At 37.5% G+C, this 26,660-nt stretch overlaps 1 protein-coding gene across 4 annotated transcripts; it reads right to left on the bottom strand.

Annotated features, from left to right (window-relative positions):
• Positions 1 to 1,404: 1,404 nt before the first annotated feature.
• Positions 1,405 to 25,184, bottom strand: LOC129272802 (F-box/WD repeat-containing protein 4-like). Of its 4 annotated transcripts, XR_010295301.1 has the most exons (11): positions 25,076 to 25,172; positions 15,387 to 15,622; positions 13,309 to 13,401; positions 11,921 to 12,115; positions 10,273 to 10,494; positions 8,960 to 9,025; positions 6,442 to 6,585; positions 4,936 to 5,080; positions 3,207 to 4,060; positions 2,489 to 2,999; positions 1,731 to 1,869 (listed from the first exon to the last, which is right to left on the bottom strand). XR_010295301.1 is itself a non-coding variant. In XM_064107671.1 (9 exons), exons 2-9 carry the CDS (start codon positions 15,617 to 15,619, stop codon positions 3,884 to 3,886), a joined length of 1,275 nt encoding a protein of 424 aa, XP_063963741.1. In that variant the 5' UTR covers positions 15,620 to 15,622; positions 25,076 to 25,184; the 3' UTR covers positions 1,405 to 3,883. The 4 variants fall into 4 exon arrangements, 1 of the variants encoding a protein (XP_063963741.1); XR_010295300.1 differs by having other exon boundaries at positions 1,405 to 2,999; positions 25,076 to 25,174; XR_010295299.1 differs by having other exon boundaries at positions 2,489 to 4,060; positions 25,076 to 25,184.
• Between the last annotated feature and the right edge of the window lie 1,476 nt (positions 25,185 to 26,660).

Here is a 26,660-nt window from a genome sequence, read left to right as displayed (position 1 = left end):
GTAAAAAGAAAGGGCGTATCCTCAATACAGTAGCTGACACTGAACGACTGCGCATATATTACTGCACTTGTAATACATGTAATTATACAGAGACAGAAAGCTGAGATTTTTTTTGAAGTGAGAGAAAAAAAAGAAACAGAGGAGAAAAAGAGGATTTAGAATGTAGGGCCTAATTACTTGTAAGCATGAAAAAATGTCATTGAAAATTGTCATGGATGATGAGTGAATCTTATACAACAATCTAATCCGAACAATATCATTGTGTGCTTAACATATAGTCACTATGGGATCTGCTAGACAAGGGTAATAAATTTGATAACTTTTTATTGTATAAGGCCTTTTAGGGAGTGCACATTTATAAATTTGCATATTTTGTGTGTATGCTAAAGAGAAGAGACAAACTTTGGGACAATTTTTATAAAAAGTTATGACATCCAACAGAACATTGATTCTGTCATATCTCTGAGAGTAGATAAGACATCAAAAAAAGACAATGTTCAGAATACAACCCCAGAGGGCTCAACCGGTTTGGTGCAAATAAACAAGTTACCACTGCAGAATAAAGGCTTTCTGGACAGCCCAACTATGGATTGTTAAGCAGGGGCCGCGGAAGCGGGGGGGGGGGGGGGGGGGGGGGGGGTTTCAGCCCCCCACTTTTTTCCAAAACCGCGTGTACAAAAACGTAAAAATTACCATATGATTGTGATTTTTGCATGGTCAGCCCCCCCCCCCCTCACTTTGAAAACCGTTCCACGGCCCCTGTTAAGTGTTACCAATTAAGCACCTAACCCCAACCTATACATAAGAGGATGATTGTGAGACTTCCTGACAAAAAGAACATACATCTCAGGTGTGGATCCAGCCAGACTGAATCAAAGATACTACAAGGGGAAGATCGGACAATACATAGAACGTGCAATGTAACGCTCGGAAGAGCGCCCCACAGCGTTAAGTAATCAACTTTTTTTACCTTCGCGTATCGCGATATGGTTGTTTACAAAACATATGAGAGAAATGGGGGAAGGGGTGAAGGAATAGACGATTCTTACATTTAAAAAAAATTTACTCAAATTTGTTTTTCTTCAGAGGTTTCAAGGTAATAAAAGGTGGAATTATTCCCATGCGCCACCTTTGAGCCCTCTCCAAAATCCCCTCTCATTTTCCCCATATGTTTTATACAAAGCAGCGTGCCGATGTGCAAGGGTTTACTTACTCAATGCTAGTGGGCGCCCTTCCCCATGAGCATTAATCGAGCATTTCAAAAAAATTGTTGAAATGTCCGATCTTCCCCTTGTAGTATCTTTGATTGAATTCAATACAATCTTAGGGACTGTATTGTTTGTAGATCCGCCATTGATTCCATGCCACTAAAAGATAAATAATGAAGCTGCATCAAAGACTATTCATATATATAAAAACTGCTTTTATTCCCTATGAGGCATATTCGAAGATAAATACCAATTATTGTCAATCGAAAAATAGATATATATATCAGTTAAATAATTACAAATAAAAGAAGTAAAAACATAAAACTGCACTTTAATTTCCTTTAAATGACACAATCTGTAGGGTTAAAACAATCTTATGAGAGTTCGCATGGTGATAATCATAACCAAAGGGTCTGGCTGCAATTTCACCATACAGTAAATTAAATATTTTATATACCAGATTATCAAGCACAGAAACTTATACATAGCTCAAAGAATATATATGTTAATCCTAACGTCAGCTAATAAAGTGCACATAGAAGTTGGATGCTACAAATATACTGCTTTGGCAACATCACATCTGTTTGATAGTTGCACCTGTATAAATGTATAAAATGTCCCATTCTGATAAGTAAACCCACATTTCACTTTAGAACAAAGACTGTAAAATAGCCTTAAAAACGGACATACTGAAGCTTTTTGACATGTACTCATCAGAGTAAAATCGCATGAATGACTAAAACGCTAGAGCAAAACAATATATAATAGGACCGAAACCAGACAATGGACGCTAAATGGCGAGCCGTGATTGGCTGTCAAGTAAACAAGTTAGGCTTGGTACCAGCCGTATATTGAAGCAAAGCAACTAAAATAACGCCAGGGTTCTTACGAACTCCTTCTGGCGGCACAGAATCGGGTCTGTCAGCTGGATATACGCTGCCTCGAGCATGCGCAAATGAGTGAAACTCCTTGCTCAGCTGAGCACCTTAAACCAAGATGAACAGAACAAAAAAGAAGAAAAAAATAAACAATTGTATTCCATCTTCTTATTTAATATTCCTCACAAAGTCAATGTATAACTTTGGGGAGCGTCCTGGTCTTAGTGGTTACGAATCTCGTCTTTCAATCTGAGGGACGTACCCGGCATGATTAATTCCTTGAATGCACCAAGCTCCTTTAGCAGCTGGAGCTACAGCTGGGGTAATAAATATTGCGCCATTGAATAGGCAACTAGATAATTGGCGCCTCATAAATGCTATATATTAGTATTATCAATATACAGTGTATTGCAATTTATCTGTATAAACTCATATAATAATTTTCTTCTTATTTCATAACAAATTTATGTATCACACAACTTGGAATAACAACTTGGTTTTCCTATCTCAATTAGAAATCCACCACCTCTCAATTTGTTTAAAATTAATCTGACAATCTACCTCGAGAATTTTCAATAAAATGACAGTTTTGCTGCAATGCCCTTTGTAGCAATATTAGGCTTCTATGATTCTCTATATCTTTATTGTTTATCTTGTCATTTGTTACATTTATCTTGGTTTTACTTACTTATGTATTTAAATACATAGTCAAGTATATCCATGCAGAATTTTCCCAATTCTCACTCATAATTATCATCTTTATTTGATATTAATGTTGGACAATGATGGACAGCAATTTGATAATAAGACACATCTCAATTCATAAGTTGACATTTAAGTGTGACAAAGAGGCCAATATTCAGTTGAAGTACAAACAGAAGTCCCCCAATATATCATTGTGACACGACATTTGCTCCGGCGACAACTACTCTGGGCTTTATTTTGTCTAAGATATAAGGTTATATAGGGTTATCACTTATACAGTTGAAATAGGGTTTTATGTTAGGGTTAGGATAGGGTATAGTGTTAAATCAAGGGTTGAAGTTGGTCATTCCATTACTGTGTGGAATTTATAGCAGAGCAATTGTCGCCGGAGCAAATGTCATGGAACCAATATTACATCTGACTGCTTTTAAAGTTTTATACATTGCTTCATGATCCTTAAACATTGTCACAATGATGGACAGCCATTTCAAAATACATCGTAAGCAGCAAAGCACAGCACTATGAAGTGTGATAACCAGATAAAAATGCAGTAGTACTTCTAAGAAAACAATATTACACAAGTCCCTCAACAGTATATCTCACTGCTCTAAACAGTTTCTTTTCGTAATCTCTCTGCAATGTCATGATGATAGTTCTGACACGTACATCAACGTCAAATATATCTCGGGTGATAAATAGCTGAATATCCAGTTAAATCACTCCTGTGACAAAAGTATTACACAGGTCCCCAGACGGCATATTTCCCTGCTCTGAAAAGTTTCTTTTGATAATCTCTCAGCATTGTCCTGCCTTTGAGTTGTAGGCACCACAGTCAAGCAAGACCCAAGTATGATGACCATCAAGATTACACAGGTCCCCCAGTCATGACTCTGAATTTTCTTTTTGATAAACTCCCATTACTGAAATAGAAGTGTTATTGGGTCAGGTGGGCTGGCAAAGTCCTCTTGTAAGGTTTTTGTAGTCACTGTAGCAATGCACTATCAAGTATGACGACCAGGTAAATATGCAATTCTGTGACACCTAAATCACGAAGGACCGCTACTGCTCTGAACATTTTCTCTTGGTAATCTCTCAATACTGTGATAGCAATGTTAAAGGTTCAAGTGGGCTGATATAGTTCTCATGTTCTGGTTTGTAAGCACCAAAGTCAAGCACATAGACTGCATGAGACAAGGCCGCATAGAGACAATGTTTGTTGAACTGAAGACTGTACACAGGTGACTTGACGTTCCCTCCCACATATATTGTCTACAAGAGGAGAAAAAGAGAGAATTAATGCGTTTCAGAAATGATAAAGAAATGAGAAGTTTATCAGACAATCACACTCTCAGATCTTTGCATATGCTGGTCGTAACAAGTACACAGCATGCAATAATACCTGGGCCCCGTAACACAAGGTTAGTGATAAATCGCTAATTTGAAAGAATAATTATGATTGGTTCCTAGTCAGTCTACTGAGCAAAATGTGCATGCAACGATGATCATGATAGGCCATTTCATTTAGCTATCAATCACTAACCTTTATGTTACAGGGTCCTGGGGCCCATAACACAAAATTTAACAAAAAGATCGTAGAACATTTATCTACGACTGATTGCATTGACTACAATGTAAAATCAATCGTGAAATCAAGTGTATGATTCATCGCTAACCTTTGTGTTACAGGACCCTGGATTAATTATGCAAAATTATGGAAAATAGCCCTACTACATTCCTATCAGGAATACAAAAAAAAACGTTATTTGGCAAGAATGGAAAATTGGGGGAAAAATAAAAAATACAGAAATATGTTGTAGGTGTACAAATATAGGTGAGTCTGCTTACAACAAAATACCTTGGGACAATATAAATCCATTTGGCATAGGCGAATTTGACTTAGCAGATGGAAATAACACATATTTTGCACACTTTTGGCCCTGTAACATAAAAAATACAATCAATTGTATAATTAAGTGTAAATGTAAGTCTATGGAAAACCATGTAAAAAAGTTACAATGCATTGTAAATATCAAGCAAATTTATTTATGTTCCATTTCCCAAGATCTGACAGAATGCTGTGACTAATGCACTGATTGTAGATTAATGCACTCTATTGTAATATGTTCTTAAGGAATTATTCTCACTTGGAAACATATATCGCTCCTTCGTTTATCCCAGAATCGAACAATACCATGACGACAGTATCCAGCAGCAATGAAGTAGTTATTATCAGATGAGATACAATAGACTGCATTGTCACTTGGTTCTTCAAACTCCATTACCGGCAATCTGCATTCAAATATGAACAAAAACAAATAAAAAACAAAAATTATTTCTGATGGCATGGAAAGAGTTAACCTGGATCTAAGATAATTCACTCAATATCATTGTTGATGGCCTCATCAGATATGGCAGCAGACTCTTGATATACTAATCGATATGATGATGGCCATTTCATTATTATAAGACAATGGAGATTTTTAAAGACAAGCTATTTCCCTTTTGTTCCTTAGCATTACGGCAAATGGCATAATAATAATGATAATACATGTAACTAAATTCACATTTCACTCTGTAGAGTAATAAAGGTGCATAAAGAAATTAGGAAGTTGAATTGAATTGAATTTATTGAATTTCCACAATCAAAATAAAAGTGTACAAAGTAAGCATATTACAATGCAGTGGAGGGGATAACAAAAGTAAAATTACTTATCTAGGTTATCCCCTTACAAAACAACAAGTACACATAAAACATACAAAATTATACATTTCAATTTAATACGACAAAAAATTTCACTAAGTAAATAATTTACAATTTACAAGTTAATAGAAAAGCATACAAAGGTGGACAAATTTATAATTTTTGTATGTAGATACTGCATGATCAAAATATCACATTCAATTATTTCAGGAAATTAAAAGTAGGGACCTTTTTGAGCAGTTTATGCTGATGGTATAGTTACAGTGGATTGGTACCACACCAGTCCTCCTAGTTTATAATTTTGTGGAGCTCAATAAATCGCTCTCCTTATTTTTAGAGGAGCTAAATTGAGCTCCTCAGAATCGCTCTCCTTGAGGAGCTCAAATCAATTCAATACAATACATGTATGATAAATTGTAGATGTATGATAAATTGTATATTTTTCTTAACATCGTATATGCAATAGCTGTGTAGCTATTAATTAATCTGTGGTGAAAGTAGGCCTGGGTCAATACGTTTACAAAATATCGCGCTCCTGCTCAAAAAAAAAAATTGCTAAAATTTCACATTTTACATCTTTAAATCCATGAAATGGCTATCTATTTTCCATAATTCCTTGAAATTATTTTTATTTAGTTGAAAACTATCACAAAAATGAAGAATATTCACCTCTTTCCCGACTCTGATTTGAATTTAAACTCGGTAAATATTGTAGTCCCATATATGTAGATTTTCATGGCAACACCATGGAAGTCTAGTTTAGGAGCGCGATTTTTTGTTCTCCTTATTTTTTTTTAGGAGCGTGGTAGGGGCGCCGGCGCCATCGCGCTCCTCAAAATGAAGGTCTGACTTATAATAATACACATAATTTCATTATAAACCAAGGATGAATTAACATAGGATCTCTCAGAAGAATTACTCTCTATAATGCAATAATGAAAGGACCCACCTTGGAGTACGTATATCCCATTGTCTGACAAAGGTATCATATCCAGCCGATAGGAGCACATTAGAAGACTCGAAAATGAGATCCAGAATACCTTCCCCTTGCCTCTTGTTTTCTCCACATACTAACATGGGTGTGTTTTCACTCCTGCATATGAAATGACAAAACAGAAATAAATTATTCATCCATTTTTCAAAATCACTTGTGACCAGCCACCCTGAAACCAATATTAAGTCACCAGGAAGATTCTCTGTAAATAACTGAACTATTTTTTTTCTTCAAAAAGTACAAATTATAAAATTACCTTATCTGAAAAAGCAATTCTTCTTGTACTGTAGACATTTATGTCCCTTCTGTCTTTGTAATCATGTAAATTGCTGAGTAAATTCAATTGCTCTTTGTTGAAATGCTGAATAAAAAACAATAAGGTCAAAATTTCAAGTTTTAAAGACGAGATTCAAGATTTTTTTTTTTCAAGACTGCTTGGAAGTTGAATGAGATTGCAGTGTTGTACATCTCACAGTTGAGTGAACCAAAAACTTCAAACAATGTTTCCTCTTTTTAAGGTCTCACTGAATTTCTTTCTTCTGCATTCAATCAAGTACTATTGTTGCTTTTTTCTTGATCAATTTTGACAAGTTATACATCATTTTAAAGCTAAGGGTGATTTTTTTTCAAGTATGATAGACATTTCAATATCAATTTTGGGTGACTTGGTTTTTGGGGTTGGCAGATCACATTTTACAATAAGTCAGTAGTCCAAAGTTTTAAATCCCTTTGACGATGTTGAACAAGATGTCTGGATTCAACTAACACTCAGAGCGATTGCCCTTACCCCCTAGATGGTACTAAGTGTGGTTTATGGTACTAATGTCTAAACAAAATTATGTTTCCATTCATTTTGGGGGGTACAAAATTATGTTTCCATTCATTTCTGGGGGTACAAAATGAAAGTGGTGAGGATCCTTGTTATTTTAAAAATTAACCTAATCTGAAAACCATACATTTTACATTGATATCTGTCTATATTGACCATTCTAATGGAAACACAAATGTGACCTTTACAGACAGGTGACTAGACCAGTTGTTCTATGCCTCAATGAGAATCTGTTTTTAGCGGTCAATATAGGCAGGTGTCTGCTATAGGCAGGTGGCCGCTGACATGGGTTTGAATGTACCAATGGCTATGACCTCTCATCACTTGTCATAGTTGATAATGGTAAAAGGCCTTAACAGAGCGCCATCTATCTAGAAACTATCTACTCAGAAAAGTACTTTATCATTATCCTGGCTTTAGCTCATTCTGCCATTTCCAAAGTTGCGCATTCAAGGAATTAATCCTGCCAGGTACACATTCCCCTCACCTGGGTTGAGTGTAGCACAATATGGATGATTTTTTAAATGAAAGAAATTACCGTAAGTAACCGACTATAAACCGCACCCATGGATTAACCGCGCCCCCAACTTTGGACTAAAAAAAAAAAAAAAAATCCTCACATTATATTTGAGGTACGAAGAAACAAAAACTAAGTTAAAGATTTCAAAGTATTCAAAGAGATTACCGGTATGCGGAAATCTGCTGTTCTTGATCAATTCATCTACAAATGTTTGCAAGAAAGAAAGGTCCCGACAATATTGGCCACTTACACACTCACTCACCTCACTGTCACAGTGTACACACACACAGCACTGCCGTTCTTGTACATTGCAAACTACGATACGGTACCAGTACATCTTATCAAATAATGATCTGTGTCTTTCCCGCCGTAGGAGGAAGAAACATTCACATTTCTTGCATCACAAACTCACAATCACTTTCAGAATTTGTCTAGCATTCGATGTCTTAGCATGAATTTTGGATACAGGATTCCAGGAAGGTTCAAGAAACAAAGAAATTGGCATTTTTTACAGTTGTTTTGACGGCTTTGTGCCGTCTCTCTCGTTGCGTGGTGTACATGGTATCTTCTGAAAAGCAAATGGGAAAGAAAAAATAAGCTGGCGCGAAACAGGACTTTGGAGGGGATCGAGGGTAAAAAATGAATAGCGCCAGCTTAAGTCGCACTATAACCACAATATATACAACGCAAGCTAGCTCAGCTGTGACAAAATATTACCGAGTATGCTTGGCTTCTCTTTGAACTTAGCCAGGGAACTTCGCTGCTTTGAACCGAGAATAAAGTCGAAATTAGTGTCATGAAGGTGGGTGCGTTTGTTATAATCGCTTCTCATTACCCGCAGCTCATACCCCTCTAAACGACATTGCCCTGGGCGGCTACGCCCGGCCACTCGATGTGTTGTGAACTGGCAGAGGGGTTACGACGGGCTGGCTCAGACCCGTCACCGTGGATAAACCGCACCCCCGACTTTTGCTTCTATCCTGCCAAGAAAAAGGTGCGGTTAATAGACCGTTACTTACGGTATGCCATGGCTGGGATTCGAACCTGATATTAGGCAAATATATGCCTGGTCATTTGGTTGGAATATAGCTCATCATCTTTGTATTAAGTATTGTATTACTCACGTTGCAATGTCCCAGACTTTGAGTGATGTATAGTCAGTGATTCCTGATGTGCCTGTGGCAAATAACCTAAAAACAAACAGGAATGGAAGTACAACGTCAAAGAACCTGATGGAGTCATGAATATTTCATACATCACGGTCAAGCAGTGGTTCCAATTATTTGATTTTTGGTTCCTGATAGTGAGTACATAATGTAAAGTACTTTTAATTTGAAAACAAATCTTTCGGCATTATGTGTTTAAGATTGCATGCTCGATCTGTAATGAAAATCATAAGTCAGAAAAAATTGGAACCAGTGGGATTCGAACCTGCCATCTACTGCTTTCTGGGCAGCGACTTAACCACCAGGCTATTCTGTTTCACGGCTAAATCACAATGAACTGGAATTCAAATACCCTCGATCCTCTTCTTTCTGACTCATTAATATGCAAATGCAGTCCGCCGTGGACAATAGATAGTAAATAAAGAGGCTTTTAATAGGATGTAAAGTAATTCATAAAAAACGTATCAATTTTCTCATGACATTAAAGATAAATTCCAGTTGTGGGAACGATCTCAAAATGACTTTTTACAGAATTGAATGATCACCAAAGTGTCTGTTTGTATAAATAAAAAAAATGTGCCAAAGGATTCTGGAAGAAATTGTGTAATTGCTGAGAAATAAGCAAAATAAGCGCGGATTCGATCACTTCCGTCGGGTCTTTATTCCAGCAATAATAATACACTGTCCCACGTGTGCCTATCTGTGTTGGCAATCTTTAGTGTGATCGTTTTTTAGCAGGATATTATGATTTCACAAAGTTCAGTTTATGTAACTGTACCAGATCTAGATCCACGATGATATATCAATACTTTACCTTGGTTTTACAGACTTTCTCACGAATTCAGTGTTTTACTGCAACTACGTTCATTTAGCTTTAAAATTACAGAACTCCATTTATCCTCATCCAGGCAATTTGTCCAGGCATTCGCATATGTACATCTATTGACAACGTTGCATAGTTGTGAGCCCTTATGAAATGGGCCACAGATCAATCTTAATTATGAAAAAAAAAATCTATCACTGCTACATTTCTTCAGACTGTAAACGTCCAAAATGTCCCTAGGGAAACAAAGGAACAAACTGATTTGCTCAGACAATGATGATGTACAAGAATATTCATAGCGAGAAAACACTTTGAACAAATGGTACATTTTAGATGTTGCCTTTGCTGGCTTTCCATAGTTGTGACTGATCGGTCAAGAACAACTCTCTGTACAAAACCTAATGATTTACAAAAAAATATTGGTTAAGGATGCACTCAGCTATCATACCTTTGTGTAGGATCTACTATGAGAGACCACACCCGATCTTTCATGGGTACATTGCACACCCCTCTACCATCCGATTGGCTCCACATCTGCACCCCTCCACCATTGGTACCAGCAACAATGATCTCCCTGGTAGCATCAATGCTAACTAGGCTGCCGAAATTAGACTGCAGGGCTTGTATTGTTCTTCCACTTGCCTTGTCCCACACAATTGCTCGACCATCACTGGGATGCATAATAGTGAAACGAAATGTAATAATTATACAAGTTTTGGAACTCACTTTTTTTCCAGCAGTAATTCATGACGACTTCCTTTTCTCCATATACTATGGTTTCTTCTTGGCTGTGAAAGATCGCCTTCTGAAATTTTGACTCATAATTAACTACTAACATGAAAATGTACATGTGAGTCAGGGTCACAATCTTACGATAACACCAGAGGAGAGTTTCAGTAGTGATTTCTACTATATTAAAAAAATAAGTGGAATGCCTCTGGCTGTCTCGCCTGCATTACGCGATTCAATATAGCAGCAGTGCCGACTTTGAAAACAACTGTTGAATAATTATTCACAAAAAACATCATTCATATCATAATAAAATACGATGTTCATTGATCCTAAACGACCTTTGACCTTAATCATGTGACCTGAGACTCGTGCAAGATGACCAGCGATACTTGATTACCTGTAGGTCCAGGTTTCATGAACTAGATCCATAAACATTCAGTCATGACAGCAATTCAACAAATAGTTACCCCAACATGGATTGAGTTCATTGCCCTTATGACCTTCGACCTTGGTCAGGTGTCCTGAAACTTGGACAGGATGTTCAATGATACTTCATTACTCTTACATGTATGTCCAACTATCATGAACTAGATCCATAAACTTTCAAAGCTATGATGGAAATTGAACAAATACCTCCTACATGGCCAAAGTTCCTTGACCCTAAATGACCTTTGACCTTGGTCATGTGATGTGAAACTCAGGCAAGAGTTTATGTCCAAGTTTCATGAACTAGATCTATATACTTTTAAAGTTATGATGACATTTCCAAAACTTGACCTTGGTCAAGATTTCAATTTCAATTCCCCAAGCATGGTCAAGTTCATTGACCCTAAATGACCTTTGACCTGAAACTCAGGCACAATGTTCAGTAATACATAATTACCCTTTTTAATATTTCCAAGTTTCATGAACTAGGTCTAACAGCTTTGAAGTTATGATGACTTTGGTTAAGATTTCACAAGCAAACTGGTCTACACAGAACATTGGCTAAACCTATTTGGTCTAATTTGATCTATGCTACCCTTGGTCTAAAACCTATTAAATCTCATTGCCCTTTAGTCTGAAGGCTAGATGGTCTAATTTCTAGTTTGCCTACTTTTTATTTTTTACCTTGTCAAAATTTGGTTCATAAACAATTAATCTAACTATATAGACTGAGTGATTCTAGACCAAGTTCATATGAGATGAAATGGGCATAGCCTATTACTGATAATAAGACAAACTGGCGAATTGGCTAGATGACAATAAGGCCAAATGATTTCAAACTGGTCAAAGAAAACTAGAATTAGACCAAGTAGGAGGAGACCAAATAGAAAGTAGATAAAGCGATGAGTGCAGACTAATTAGCAAATGTGCCCACTTACCTTCCTCCACCGACAACATTATTCTCCTTAACCACAAATTTATTGACGTCTTGAGAATGGCCAGTGTACTTGATTTCTTTCTTGCTGCTTTGTAAGGAGCGCAATCTGCCTCCTGATTGTACCTTGTATCTGCTGATCTTATTCATATTACTAATGTAGAGATGATCAGTAGTCAGCTGTAACCATGGCAACAAGCTAGAGAGGGAGAGAGTAAGAAAGAAAGAGGAGGGGGAGGTGGGAAGGGAGAGAAAATTTTAAAAAACATCCAAATATGATCAATGTAAATGTAAATATACACATAGATGTAAAATGTTATGTAATTTAAGTGTAACTGTAAACATAAACAAATGTAAAATGTTAAACGTTATGCAATCTAAAAGCAAAGAAATTTGGGACACAATTTTACATCCTGGTTTATATTTAGTCATGTTACAATGAAACCCTTTACATTAAATCAATTGAGAAAAAAAATACAGGTATGGATAAGCCTTATGAACTCTTATTGCATATGCTTAAGGCAGGCAGTCATTTGAAGTGAAGGAGTTTTATATTGTATTGCCTATTGGAATAACATGTTTGACCAAATAGGTGTGTAATTATACACGCAAAATCATCCCTTGATTATGTGAATAAATGATGTGAGTAGACTCAGTTTTTTTAAAGTCAATATTCATTTCAGCAATAAGTTGACAGATTGCTGTACTCCACTGAAATAGAAGTGACATAACCTCTAGGAAAGGCTTTTTCTATAACATGAGTGTGACCCCATTATTTCAGACACCACTGAACCACCATTGCTGATACTCCACTTTCATATGAATCTTTGAACAGGCAGAATTTATATTTTGTGAATGGCCTTTGGTAATTAGGAGAGGAATCATCAGATTCCATATCACATTCTTGTTTGCTAGTTGCAGTTTTCATCATGCGAGAAATATGATAAACTTCATTTTCGGGAGATTTTAAAATGGGTAAGAAAAAAAATGTGATCTAGTGGATGTGTACTTTGATCAGGGATAATAAAATGTTATGGAAGGGACATACATTTGTTAGTTGAGGGAATAACAGTGTTATGTTCTTAAGAGCGAAGAGATCATCTTTGGCTGTACATCTATCGCAGCTACATGTAGATATTAAAACCGACGATATCCAGTAGCGCCGGCAGTGTAACCAATCATCTGGCTGCGGTGCCATTTTTTTTTTACATTTATAAGCCTTATAACGGAAATTACTTGAACATAATGAGTGATTCCTTACCAAAAGGCAAAAAACAGAATAACAATTCACTGTGGACAAAAGTAACAATGTGACAATGGGTATATCAGGTGGTGTTTGACAAACTAGGGTCACATAATGGAAATTTTAGGGAACCAAGACATAACACTTACCCAGTTTTAAATCTTATATAAATATGTTCCGTATGAAACCCTGTGCTCCAATTGTGTGCTATTCTGCACTGCTCCCTTAACGATAAACTTTCCCTATAAAAGATAGTGACAATACATTCACACATAAACAAAAGAATACAATCAATGATGTCATAGTAATAGTCAATTTTAATTGAATTACATGAAACATTCATTTTTTTTATTCAAATTATGCATCCGTACTCATGCAAAATTTGCTGTTTATAATGTTCAATTCTGCTTACAGCATTTACTCAAAACTTTAATGTTTTGGATATCAATATTGCAAATTTGAAAAAAAAAATGACTGTGAATGGTTACCAGTGAGACTCAATAGAAAAAAACCATGCAAAAATAATCTTGATTGGCCATTGTCATGTTACAATTTATTATCTTCAGTCAGATAAAGATGTGCATGAGAGAATCTTTCCTGGTATTTCTTGATAATTACTTGGTAAAAATTTATATCAAAATTAGTGTTTGCCACATTATTGACAAGTTTTCCTGAAAACACCTTCAAACGTTGTTGAATTAATGTTGGATTGGGAAAGAAGAACTTTAAAATAATCATGAGTCATTATCAAAATGCACTGATTTTGCTCTTGGCACAGAGGTTCTACTATGAACCAACAATGTTTGAAAGGGGATCACGTCCAATTCCAGACCATTTCCTTTAACGGTTCACGATTTATCAAAACAATACTGATTTATATAATATGCAAAATTCATACAGTGCTTTTAATTATCAAATGTTTCCAAGTACTGTATACAGTCCGACCTCTCTTATCCGGACACGTTGGGACCAGCACCAATCCGGATAAGGGATTTATCCGGATCTGGGAGACCCAATATTAAATACACGCAGCTGCCTCTCCAACGGCGGTACATGTAGCTACACGTAATCTACTGTAGTGGGCGTACAGACAGTATTCACTGCAGTGTCAGTGCAAATTATAGGCGGTATTTTTGCGAAAATGAAATCGATCGATGGCCAAAACTGTTGGATAATTTACCTGCTAAAATGATCGAGGTATACATCGAGCATACCTTGAAAGAAAGAGAATGACTCGATGAAACTAAGTTTTACAATTAGATCATCGCGGCGGGTATCGCAGCTTCGCAATGTCAGCCATTGTTATACTGAATGTAGGCTCAAACATGATAGATGGCGCTGTCCGTATTGAGGCCTAGCGTTGGCTATCGAGATATGTGTTGTATTTCCCGGGAAACAAAAAGAGAATGTGATGAAATGTTAGCGCTGCGCCCTGGGGGGCGTTTCATGAAAGGACTTGTCGGACGTTTTATCCGACAAGTCCCATTTTATCCGACAGTTACCATAGTAACAGTACCTCTCAGCCAATCAACATCAGAGAAAGATGTCAGATCTGACAACTTGTCGGATGAAAATGTTGATGAAACACTCCCCTGATTTACTGGAAAATTATCCTGCCTATTAAAGTTCGCTAAGTTCTTTCCGTGATTTGGGTGAGATATTTTCATGAAATTGAAAGATAATGTTGTTGTAGGTAGACTAAATTAGAAAATATATGTAATCAAAGTGAGTTTGTGTATATAGGATTGAGTTTAGATTGAAAATCTCATTTCCTCACGTACTAGATTGAATTGGAAAAAAAAAATCTTGGCAAGTGTGCATCCGGATAATAGAGAGATCCGGATAAGGGGAGACCGGATAAGAAAGGTCAGACTGTACATGTATTTCTACCCTGGCTTTAGCATGCCTAACCTGATCAGGGACCTGTTTTATAAAGAGTTGCAACTCTTCACCTAGGTCTAGTGAAGTTACCTGGTTGAAAGGAAATCCTTGAATGCTCGCTTGCATCAGATTTTGATTGGCTGCTGAGCCCTGTTGCCATGGTAGTTGCCATAATGGCAAAGTTACAACAGTTGCAACTCTTTATGAAATGGGCCCCTGGTGCAAGTGAGCATTCAAGGATTTCCTTTCAACCAGGTAACTTTACTAGACCTAGGTGAAGAGTGGCAAATGAAAATAAATGCCTTGCAAAAGGACCTACTTACTTTTGAACCTGTTATTAACTTACATATTTGTAATCAATTCTCGACCTGAAGAATTCTCAAAGTGTACATAGCTCTTTCCTAGTCTTCTCCAGATAAGAAGCCGACTGCAGACCTCCCTCATGCGTCTACAGGTCTCACACATTCGATTCAAGTCTCTGACTGGAAGATAGTCCAGTACTGCTATTATTAATTCCACTGGAAAATCCAAGAAGTTGGGCATGATCGCTTTCTGTGGGGCCAACTGTTCTCCATCCATATTCTGAAAGATATAAATAATATATAAAGATATAAATAATCTTTCTCTATACTACATGTATTATTTCCTATTTCCTTTATTCTTGCTACATCCCCCTCTTTTTCTCACCCTTTCACATGCTTACTCTTGCTATGCTTGCTCCTTTTTCCTGCTCCTCACCTGCCTGCCTGTTGATTAATTAAATCTGTTTCATTATATACATCTGCTCATTCAATATAACTTTGTTGTTATGTTATAGCATTTTTAAATATTTCTTTTGTGTAATTGGTTGAATAATGGTCACTGCATATATATATATCTATTTTCTCTTTTAAAATGTTATGTGTTTATTATTGTGAACTCACATTGTTAGTCTTTGGAATTTTTGAGGAGTATCTTTCAATATTAAAAACCAAACTGAATTGAATTGAATAATATGACATGAAACTATTCTACCACACATCACTTGCAGCAGCTTCATAAAACTTGACAAGTTACATGGAACCTGCATGGATCAACAAACTCAACAAACTTGTGTGTTCAATATCAATTTTCAAATTTAAACAGTAACATGAATCATGATTGAAAACGCTATTGCAAAACACAGTACACAAACACAATCAGCAGTGCACCGTTCAGTGTCAAAAATATAAAGCTGCTTATATGACGATAATCTTTAAAATTTCCCGCTTTCGTCAGCGTAACTTTATTGTGCAGTTTGACCCATCACAAGAAAGGTCAATTCTGACACATGCTTGTTTCACATGTAGGTTTCCACTGCAAGAGCAAATTTAAAAACGTTTCAAAACTCAATCGTGTTCAATGTCACATTCGCGATGCTGAAAATCTGAGCTGATGGCATTTCCATCACATCCATATCTTATTGGACCTTTAAATTTTCCTCCGAATCATGACTTGAAAGAGGTGTACTTTTACGACATTGACACGCCCTTTGTTTCTCATTATATCTGCGATTTGTAATAGCGTTTGCAATCATGATTTAAGTTGCTGTTTAAAGTATATTTGGAAACCGACATTGAACACAACCTAAGTTGAAGAGAAAACTGACCCTGCGCCAAGGTGTTGATTATGAATGCATTGTCGCTACATTGTACAGCGCGCGGTTATCCGTTTATCCGGCCTCTTGGCCGTGTTGTTAAATAAACCACACACTCCCACTCAATACTCCGTCTGGTAAATTATCTTTATTTCTATTTGTACTGGCGTGGTGGCAGCTTGTGGTCTGAACCTAAGGCCCTAAGGTGATCCTACCAACAGTCCGATAATTCTTACTCTAAACAAGGGGCCAGGCGCTCCGTTAGCCTAACGGTGATAGGTTTGAGTTCTTATGATTTTGAGTGTGTGTAGTCCCTTCAACGTATATTCATGTACAGTATGAATAGTTGCTCGACGATACATGTGGGCGTGTCCGCGGCCAAGGGCACCGCCTCGCGAGAAAGCGTGGCGGTTAACAGTAGAATGGAGCAATGCTCCAATCCTTGTAACTTAGTTATATCCCCATATTTTCATGCTATTGGTGGTTATGACTATAACTATGATGAGAAAGAAGTAGAAGTAGAGATTAGGAGTGCGTGTGAGGTGAATTTAATCAGCGAATCAATGGCAGAGATATTGGGATTGGAGATAGTGATTGATGAGATGATGATTGAAGAAGATTACATTGAAATAATACCTAAATATGTAAACAAGAATGGTATCATTGGCCTGACTTATTTCTCACTCTTCCGTAATGGCCTAGAATTACAATTTGATGGTTTGGTTGTTGAGGATGATGCCATGACAAATGCTGGAATTATTGCTGGTGCCCCATTTATGGAGGCAAACGACATCTCTGTTAGACCCGCTAGGCATCTGATCACATTCAGTGATGATTCTGTTTTTATCTATCATAGTAACTCAAGCGGTGTCGTGATCGACAAATCTTTGGTGTGCGAGAATGCTCGTGTAGATCTAGATCAGTCTACTCATGATGAGGTTGGTGGTGATGTTGATCCTATGCATGTGGCGTCTAGGCCAGACCCCATTGCTATAGTCCCAGGGAATAGTGAGCAAGAACTTGGTGTCTACTCGAATGAGAGTCAGCCGAATCTGAGTGTCGTGTCTAAGGTTGTCCACTCCTCCGAGTCTGAATGTTCCTCCACCTGTGTAGAGTCAAGTGGGATTAGTCAAAACCAACCGAACAGGAATCTCAGTGAAGTTGTTCACATTACTCCCCTAGTGCATGATGTCGTTGAGCATAGGCCTACATCCGATATTGTACCTGATACATCCGACAAGTTTCGTTTGCCTGTCTCGATGGCTCAGTCTCATCTGTCAGGTTCTAGTTTGACCGACCAAGAAGTGCAGCTGCCTGAGCTCGATGATTTGCACTCGCCTGTTTCGGCCTGCTCGTTACACAAACCCGATTCTATCGTTTCGCTGCTCACGTCTGATTCTCACGTTTCGCTGCGCTCGCCCGATTCGTTAGATGTTAAGTCATGCTTGCCTCATTCGATCGTTTCGCCGTGCTCGCATGATCCAGCAGCTGATCAGTCAAACTTAACCGATTTGGATCCACTCAACAAACAGCGCTCGTTCGTTTCGCTCGGTGACAATTTCGTGGTTGAGTTGGTGTCTAACATCTTGACATCTCCTCACTCACCTGGTCATTCACACACTACACCCCACAAACATGACACGTCACAAGCCTCGTACAATGATCCTTACATCAGTACACGGTACTTTCAGTCACATGACCAACCACACACGGATAGCCTGAGAAATCTTCCTCCGGCCATTGTTCGTACCATCGAGATGACTGATAACCACCCTTGTCGCTATCCACCAGATTCTGCAGAAGTCATCCCTATGAAAGTAACCTGCGATACAGCTCTTGACTCAGAGTTGCCAAATCATGTCGCCTTTGATTCCACCCCAATGAAGGTAGCCTGTTGCGCCGATGGACACGACTCTCCGTCACTAGCCCATGGTGCCCGTGACCGTGGTCCTTCAGTAGAGCAAAGAGCACTTGATCACCGTCCTCCATCTTTAGCCTGTGGTACCCATAATGACAATTCTTCATCAGTGACAGTAGCCCATGTTGCTCATGATCACAGCTCACCAGAGACAGTCACCCGTGGTGCCCATGGTCACAGTTCTTCAGTGACAGTAGCCCGTGATGCCTATGATCACGGTTCCTCAGAGACAGCCCTTGGTGCCCATGATCACGGTTCCTCAGAGACAGTAGGCCGTGGTGCCCATGATCACGGTTCCTCGGAGACAGTGGCCCGTGGTGCCCATGATCACGGTTCCTCAGAGACAGTAGCCCGTGGTGCCCATGATCACGGTTCACCTACCTCGAGAGCCCATGGTTCCCTTGACACTGACCTTCAGATGACAGCCAGCCTTACCGACCATCCTCAACTGACAGCCTGCGGTTTCCCTGACCCTCCAGGGCCCCAAGCTGATGACGGAATACATATGTTACCGGCCCCTACTCCATTTGCCATTCCTCAGCTCAGTAGTCCCACACCCATCCCTCCTGACATCCCTGAATGTTCTAGTAAGGTGCCTCTGCCCCTTTCTCACAAAGACAGTAGCCCGCCCATAATTCCCAATCTTTCCCAACCCGCAGGTTCCAGTCTCCATACGGCATCCCATATCTTTCAGTCAGGTATCACCCCCGATATCCCAGCAGCGGATGATGACTACCCGATCCAGCCTTGCCTGTTCACCACAGCCCATGACCACCCTCCAGAGTTTTCCCCTCTCGTACGTAAAGCCCAGGACTTTCACCTGCCCCATTGCTAGTCATCCCCTTGGACCCCCCATCTACCCCACATCATATGATTTGTGCTCATTAGGACTGGATTTTATATGTTGTATGTGTTGACTTTTTGCATGTACATTTTTCAGATTGTACTACATTAAACTGCTGTTTACCCCGATGTTGTGTATGTTTTTTCGTCAACCTGGCTTAATCGTGTTTGATTATATCCAATGTACTTTCTCATTTCTTTTTCCCTTTTTTAACGTGTATTTTGACACTGTAATTAGAGTTGACTGTTGATTAATGTTTCGGATTATTGCTGAGTTTAGGATGTGACTTTTTCTATGTTTGTTGATGTGTGAGTTAGTGTCTTTGATATTTGCTCTCTTGTTATTACATTGGAGGTAGAGAGTGTACTAAGTATTAATGTTTGAAGAGTTGACTGGACTGGAATGACTGAAATGCTTGTTTCATGAATGAGGGTAAGGTGCAAGAATGTACCATGATGCAGGTTGTGTCACGGTGTTCCTATGAAGTGAAGGTGGGATGAAGAGATAGAGTGAAGAGGTACAGTGTAAGGTGCGAGAATGTACCATGATGCAGTTTGTTATGTTATCCTACCAGTATGAAGTGAAGGTGTGATAAAGAGATAGGGTGAAGAGGTAGGGTGATGAAGAGATTACTACTTGATTGTTATTGGAATTGTAAATGACAGCTGATGCTTAATGATATGTAGCAGATTTATTGTATTGTTTGTACTGTTTACACCAGCCTACAATTTAATTATGGAGTAGTGTTTTGATAGTTTATTGACAAGTAATCATTGGTACAACTATAATCCTCATGTTTTGGTTTGCTATTTTGCCTCACATTAATGTTCAGATTACTTACTATAGACATTTGTTTATTGATGCATATCATATCCTTGTTTTATTTGGATTTAATATAGTCTTACTAAATAATTGTTTATCATCATACCTGTCATGTGTCTGTTATTGTTGTTTTATCATCAATTTGGTATAGGCATTATGAATAATTTGTATTCTCCTTTGCTAGTGGGATATTGTTTGTGTTTGATTTAACAGTGCATTTTATTATGTAAATATGTTTGTATGTCAATTGATAGGCAGGATTTATTTTGTATGCAGGCAATTTTATTATTTGAAAGTTTCTTGCTTTTCATGGATAAGAATTTGATTGGAGTTTAGTATAGCTTCATTTATCTTTTTAGAGTGTCATTGTATTTTATTGCTGTGTTTTATTATTTTAGCAGACTTGCCTGATTCACCCTTTTTGAATGGATATTAAGGAAATGATTTATATGTGTCTTTTAAAACTGCTTAATTATGTGGATTTGTAATGTGTATCTTTGGATGATTGCTGAAGTTTAATGGGATCTTTTTATATGCAAGTTATATGCAAGTAGTAATGATTTGTATGTTGAAAAGCATTTGATTGGTTTTTAGTTTGTAGATGATTTAAAGTGTTGAAAGGCAATTTAATATTTTATGCTGTAAGGAGAAAGTAAAACAAATGAGATCTGCTTAACAATTTTAGATATGTTAATGGATTAGTTGGTGATACATAGAATTGTGTTATGTTAGATTTAGTAGAGTTCTTGTTACTATTGGTTGGATAGTTTAGATATTGAGGGAGAAGAAAATATGAAGGAAAAATGAGTCACGCCAAGGTGTTGATTATGAATGCATTGTCGCTACATTGTACAGCGCGCGGTTATCCGTTTATCCGGCCTCTTGGCCGTGTTGTTAAATAAACCACACACTCCCACTCAATACTCCGTCTGGTAAATTATCTTTATTTCTATTTATACTGGCGCTGATAGAATGACAGGCATGCTCCAAACTTTAATAGAAAATAGTGTACAGTACTTACATTTAAAGTTTCTGTTAAGTAACGTACACAAAATTTTGGTTTACTACCTAATGTATAGCCGCTAACCCAAAGAGAACAAGAATCAAGATTGTGGACCGAGTCAGTAAACATGGGAAAACCTATATCACCTTTGTTATCCCCCCACTTTATATTCATACTTTATTTCATATACTTATTAATGATGTGGGAGGAAATTCAATAAACTAAAGATTAAACTAAAATCCAACATCATCCCTAATTTTTCACATAATCTGAAATGTGACGAAATACTTTATTTCATACACTTATTAATGATGTGGGTGGAAATTCAATAAACTAAAGATTAAACTAAAATCCAACATCATCCCTAATTTTTCACATAATCTGAAATGTGACGAAAATTCTAAAATCAATTCTGTACTCCATGATTTTAAAAGAAAACCTATCTATTTCAGTTTTCAACTTCTTTAGTAAAGCTACAGCTGAGCGTAGGAAGGTGCCGGCCGATCAGCCGGCGCAACTGTACGCTCAGCTGTAGCTGACAGCGATCAAACAATCAAAGAAGAACCTGGCTGATCCTGATCTGTTTGTCAACAAACTGGGGAATTTATCATAATAATAATTACTTATAATGAAGTTTAAAATTTCATTATTTGTTAAATAATATTTTTTTCTATAAATTGTTCTTAAAAACGGCATTTTGTAACATCGCTTATCGAAATTAACAGTATTAAACTAATTATTCATAATTACGTAATAAATTTTAGTATTTGTGAAATAATAATTTTTTTCAATAAATTATTCGTCAGAACGGCATTGCTAGCCGGAAGTACGTCATACATAAACAGTTCAAGGGTCGACGCTATTGTATTTCCGTTGTTTACATGTGGATTGAGGGGTCTACGCGGCATCAGTTAGGTAAGAAACCTTTATTTTCTACATTTTTATTTAATAATTTTTAAAACCTTCCTACGCATTAGGCGTAGGAAGGTGTGAAAATCAATAAAATTCCTAAACTTCACGTGATTTTGGTTTCAAAAGATGGATTTCCTAGGGAAATCTATCTTTGTTTTGGTCCTTCTCTTCTGCGACTATGGGAAGAGTGTCAAGACATCAATGATGAAGAAGTATATTTCATTATTTTAAAAGTCATCATCATTGCGTCCTCAAGACTAGGACTCAATGGCCATATGTTTATGTATTAAGTTCGGATAAAACAGGGAAGTGCAGTTGCGCGACAGCCGAAGTCACTCACTGTTTTTTCCCCGTTTTGGTGTATTTCAGGTCAAAACAGAATAATAATCTTTATTTTGGTAGTTCTGGCAGCCGTCTGTTTCGAGGAGTTTTTAAACATTTTTTATTTTTTAGATTTCTCCTCTTTGTACACAGACAGCTCGCTATCGTGCAGCCACCATTAGGGGACTTACAATGCAAAATCCCCCCGTCGGGGCTCTTCAATTTTTGGCTTTAATGAATCAAACTTTTGAAAATTAACACGACTGAAATGCAAATTAATATTCCCTCTTGGCATTAATTGCCAAAAAGCAGGGGAAAATCAAGTTAAAAGGAACAAAAACAGTGACTTACCTCGGCTGTCTCGCAACTTCACTTCCCTGTTTTATCCGAACGTAATACATAAACATATCGAGCTAGAACTTCGGTCTCTGTATTTGGTGAGTGGAGCCAACGGAGTTCAGCGGAACAACCAACATAACAGAGACTGAAGCTTTTGGTCTAATGAAGGTGTAGACCCTATACTATAGCCTATAGTATACTCGTATAGATAAATACAATGGAACAAATTTATGTGATTTGTAATTGTAGGTTTAAAGGGGAATCCAACCCAAATAAAAACTTGTTTTTATAAGAAAAAGAAAAATCAGACAAGTTGATAGGTGAAAGTTTGAACAATATTGGACAAACGACAAAAAAGTTATGAATTTTTAAAAGTTGTAAATATTGGTAATCACTATACTCATGGAGACTTCAAATTGGCCGCATATGGGATTCATAGTGATGTAAGGCAAGGACTACTCTTCCATGTACTCCAATAGTACATATTATGGCTAAAATGTAATTTTTCCCAAAAGTTTTATTTCAAATTATATTTCCTTTCATGAGGACATTAAACTATATTCTACCTGGGTTATATTTAGATTACTGCCCCAGGGGAATGGGTACTTAGGAGAAAACCACAAATCCCTGATAATAAAGTACATGGCCTATGGGAAAGTTGTCCTTGCCCCTTGTCATAATTTACTTACCCAGTTGCCAATTTGAAATCTACATACTATTAATGATCTTAATTTTAAAGCAGCTATAACTTTCTTATCGCTTGTCCGATTTCTTTCAAACTTTCACCATTTTGTTTAATTTATTTTTCTCCTTCCCAACACACCATTTTTTGGCCAAGGCTGGATTCCCCTTTAAAGATGGATTTCCTAGGGAAATCCATCTGTGTTTATAATATGTCCAGCTTAGGCATGTATGGGGAGGGTTGCAAGGCTTCGTGATGAAAAAGTATATATGTCAAAATATTTAAAAACACCATCAGAGAGTCTAACGTAACGAGTCCGGATGATCAATTTTAATTTAGAAAGTCATACAAGTAAGTTTCATCAATTTTTAGTACAAAATGTTAGGAAATAATATAGAGAACAAAATAGAAGATGATTACAACTATTGAATTCATATTTTTAGTGTAATCTAAAGACAAAAAAGAAGGCTTCAAGAATATAAAGTGTCCGGACACCCGACCCCCCATCTAGACAGCTGGAGCCGTCTGTTTCGAGGAGTTTTTTAACATGTTTTTATTTTTTTTATTTCTCCTCATACACAGACGGCTCGCTATCGTGCAGCCACCATTACGGGACTTACAATGCAAAATCCCCCAGTCGGGGCTCTTCAATTTTTGGCTTTAATGAATCAAACTTTTAAAAATTAACACGACTGAAATGCAAATTAATATTCCCTCTTGGCATTAATTGCCAAAAAGCGGGGGAAAATCAAGTTAAAAGGAACAAAAACAGTGACTTACCTCGGCTGTCTCGCAACTTCACTTCCCTGTTTTATCCGAACGTAATACATAAACATATAGCCATTGAGTCCCTGTACAGATCGAGCTAGAACTTCGGTCTCTGTATTTGGTGAGTGGAGCCAACGGAGTTCAGCGGAACAACCAACATAACAGAGACCGAAGCTTTTGGTCTAATGAAGGTGTAGACCATACTCGTATACGGTATAGATAAATACAATGGAACAAATTTATGTGATTTGTAGGTTTAAAGATGGATTTCCTAGGGAAATCCATCTGTGTTTATATGTCCAGCTTAGGCATGAATGGGGAGGGTTGCAAGGCTTCGTGATGAAAAAGTATATATGTCAAAATATTAAAAAACACCATCAGACTCAGTCAGAGACAGAGAGTCTAACGTAACGAGTCCGGATGATCAATTTTAATTTAGAATTAGAAAGTCATACAAGTGAAGTTTCATCAATTTTTAGTACAAAATGTTAGGAAATAATATAAAGAACAAAATAGAAGATGATTACAACTATTGAATTCATATTTTTAGTGTAATCTAAAGACAAAAAAGAAGGCTTCAAAAATATAAAGTGTCCGGACACCCGACCCCCCATCCTACTTCTACTAGGCCGACCGGCACGGGGCATGATCATGATGATTGACGCTTCGATCGTTGCCGTATCCTACTCCTAGGATTCCTAATCCTGCACTGCTGCGTGCTGGACGTCCGAATCAACGATTTTACACTTTTCTTATTCTATTTCTATTTTCTCTTTCATCCAAGAAATTATCTTCTGAAACTTGTACTTACATTCACGAAGTATTTTCTGGTGGAACTTGTAACTTAAAATGTTAAATGGATTCTCAATCCTGATCCAGCCGTGTTGCGAATGAGATCGCTGTATTACGCAATTATGAATGACGTCATATACCGGTATCTACCGGTAGCTAGTAGGGGAAGGCGGGGTAAGTTGTGACACTTTTTGCATTTTGCATGTTAGAATTGATATGACCAATAATATTGTAGTCATAAGTACCTTGCCTTTAAATTTGATTCTTGGGAAATATTTTTCACCTATATATAACTTTCTACCCCCACATTTAAAGTCAATGTGACCTTTGAAAAAAAACCGATGTCAAATGGCTCAACTTACCCCATATATGGGGTAAGTTGTGCCCCCCTCTGGGGTAAGTTGAGCCACAAAAACTATGTACAAAATCTATGCGGGAAGAACCAGCATGTCATTTTTTTTTTACTTGCTAATTCGCTGTAAATACTAACATCCTCTATAAGTAAAAGAACTGTCATGTGAATTTGCTCCTTTCTGCCTGCATATCAATGGCTTTTTAAGGTTTGTTTGTTTTTCTTATTGTACATTACCATAAGAATTACCATGGCTCAACTTGCCCCATGTTGTTTGGCACAACTTACCCCATTCCGAACTTAATGCAATATTTTCACATCCACACATTTTCTATGCATCTATCTTGTAAAAGACCATGACAAGAATGAGAATTCATATACCTGGACTAACAATATTGTTCTTATTTCTTTATTATATTTAAAGACGTGTGTGTGTAAAAAGCAATGATCTATTTCACACCCTTTTTTACTTTTTTGGCTGAAATTTGTATTTTTCCCTCTAAAAAAGTACTTTTTGTTTTAAAGTTGAAAACAATGTGGTGGGGTTAAGGGTTATGTAATGGGTCATCAATACATGACACCATGCACCATAATGTCTGACTCATTCATTATTGGCCTGGGGGTGGTGGCTCAACTTGCCCCTATGCTCAACTTACCCCGCCTTCCCCTACTTGTCTGAGATGCCAATTCTCGATTCATACACTTTCAGAATCGACTGGACTAGTGGCAATGAAATGAATGCCGCCGTGACGTGACCCAGTGCCCCTGCCGTGCCCCTGTCCCCCTACCTATTTACCTCTGGAGTACAGGGGGCCGAGGGGCCCGCCCCCCCCCCCCCTATTGGCGGAGCAAAAAAGGGGCGGAAAGAAAAAAAAGAAAAAGAAAGGAAAGGGGGGGAAAAGAGGGGGAAAAGAGGAGGGAGACAAGTGAATGTAATAAGGTGAGGGGAATTAGACTTGGGGAGTCATATCAATATATAAAATTTTCGCTCGCGCTTCGCGCTAGCATTGCATGATAGATACCTATCTTGCTCAATAGGCTGACATGGATCGAGCTTAAAATATCAAGTTTTGTATAGTCAAGATATATTTCAGCTCGGACATCGAGCTTTCTTTATTTTGTTTGATATACAAATTGATTTTGAAGAAGTGCTCGGTAAAATATCCGTTTTATTGTCTGAGTATCAAAAATTTTCATGCAGCTCGCGCTGCGCGCGCTCGTATTATCTAATTTGTCAATGACCTATATTCCA

Source organism: Lytechinus pictus, chromosome 12 (genome assembly GCF_037042905.1).
Source record: "Lytechinus pictus isolate F3 Inbred chromosome 12, Lp3.0, whole genome shotgun sequence".
Lineage (NCBI taxonomy): Eukaryota > Metazoa > Echinodermata > Echinoidea > Temnopleuroida > Toxopneustidae > Lytechinus > Lytechinus pictus.
Note: the sequence above shows the minus strand (reverse complement) of the source record. Positions and strands in the feature narration are given on the sequence as shown.

What these genes read in the sequence shown, in the direction of transcription:
- LOC129272802 (XM_064107671.1), bottom strand. Translation starts at nt 15,619, where the DNA reads ATGGATGGAGAACAGTTGGCCCCACAGAAAGCGATCATGCCCAACTTC. An exon ending in AAAGTCTGGGACATTGCAAC is followed by an intron (nt 6,586 to 8,959) that starts GTGAGTAATACA and finishes TTTCATATGCAG; the next exon opens with GAGTGAAAACACACCCATGT. An exon ending in GGAGCGATATATGTTTCCAA is followed by an intron (nt 4,061 to 4,935) that starts GTGAGAATAATT and finishes CTCCTCTTGTAG; the next exon opens with ACAATATATGTGGGAGGGAA.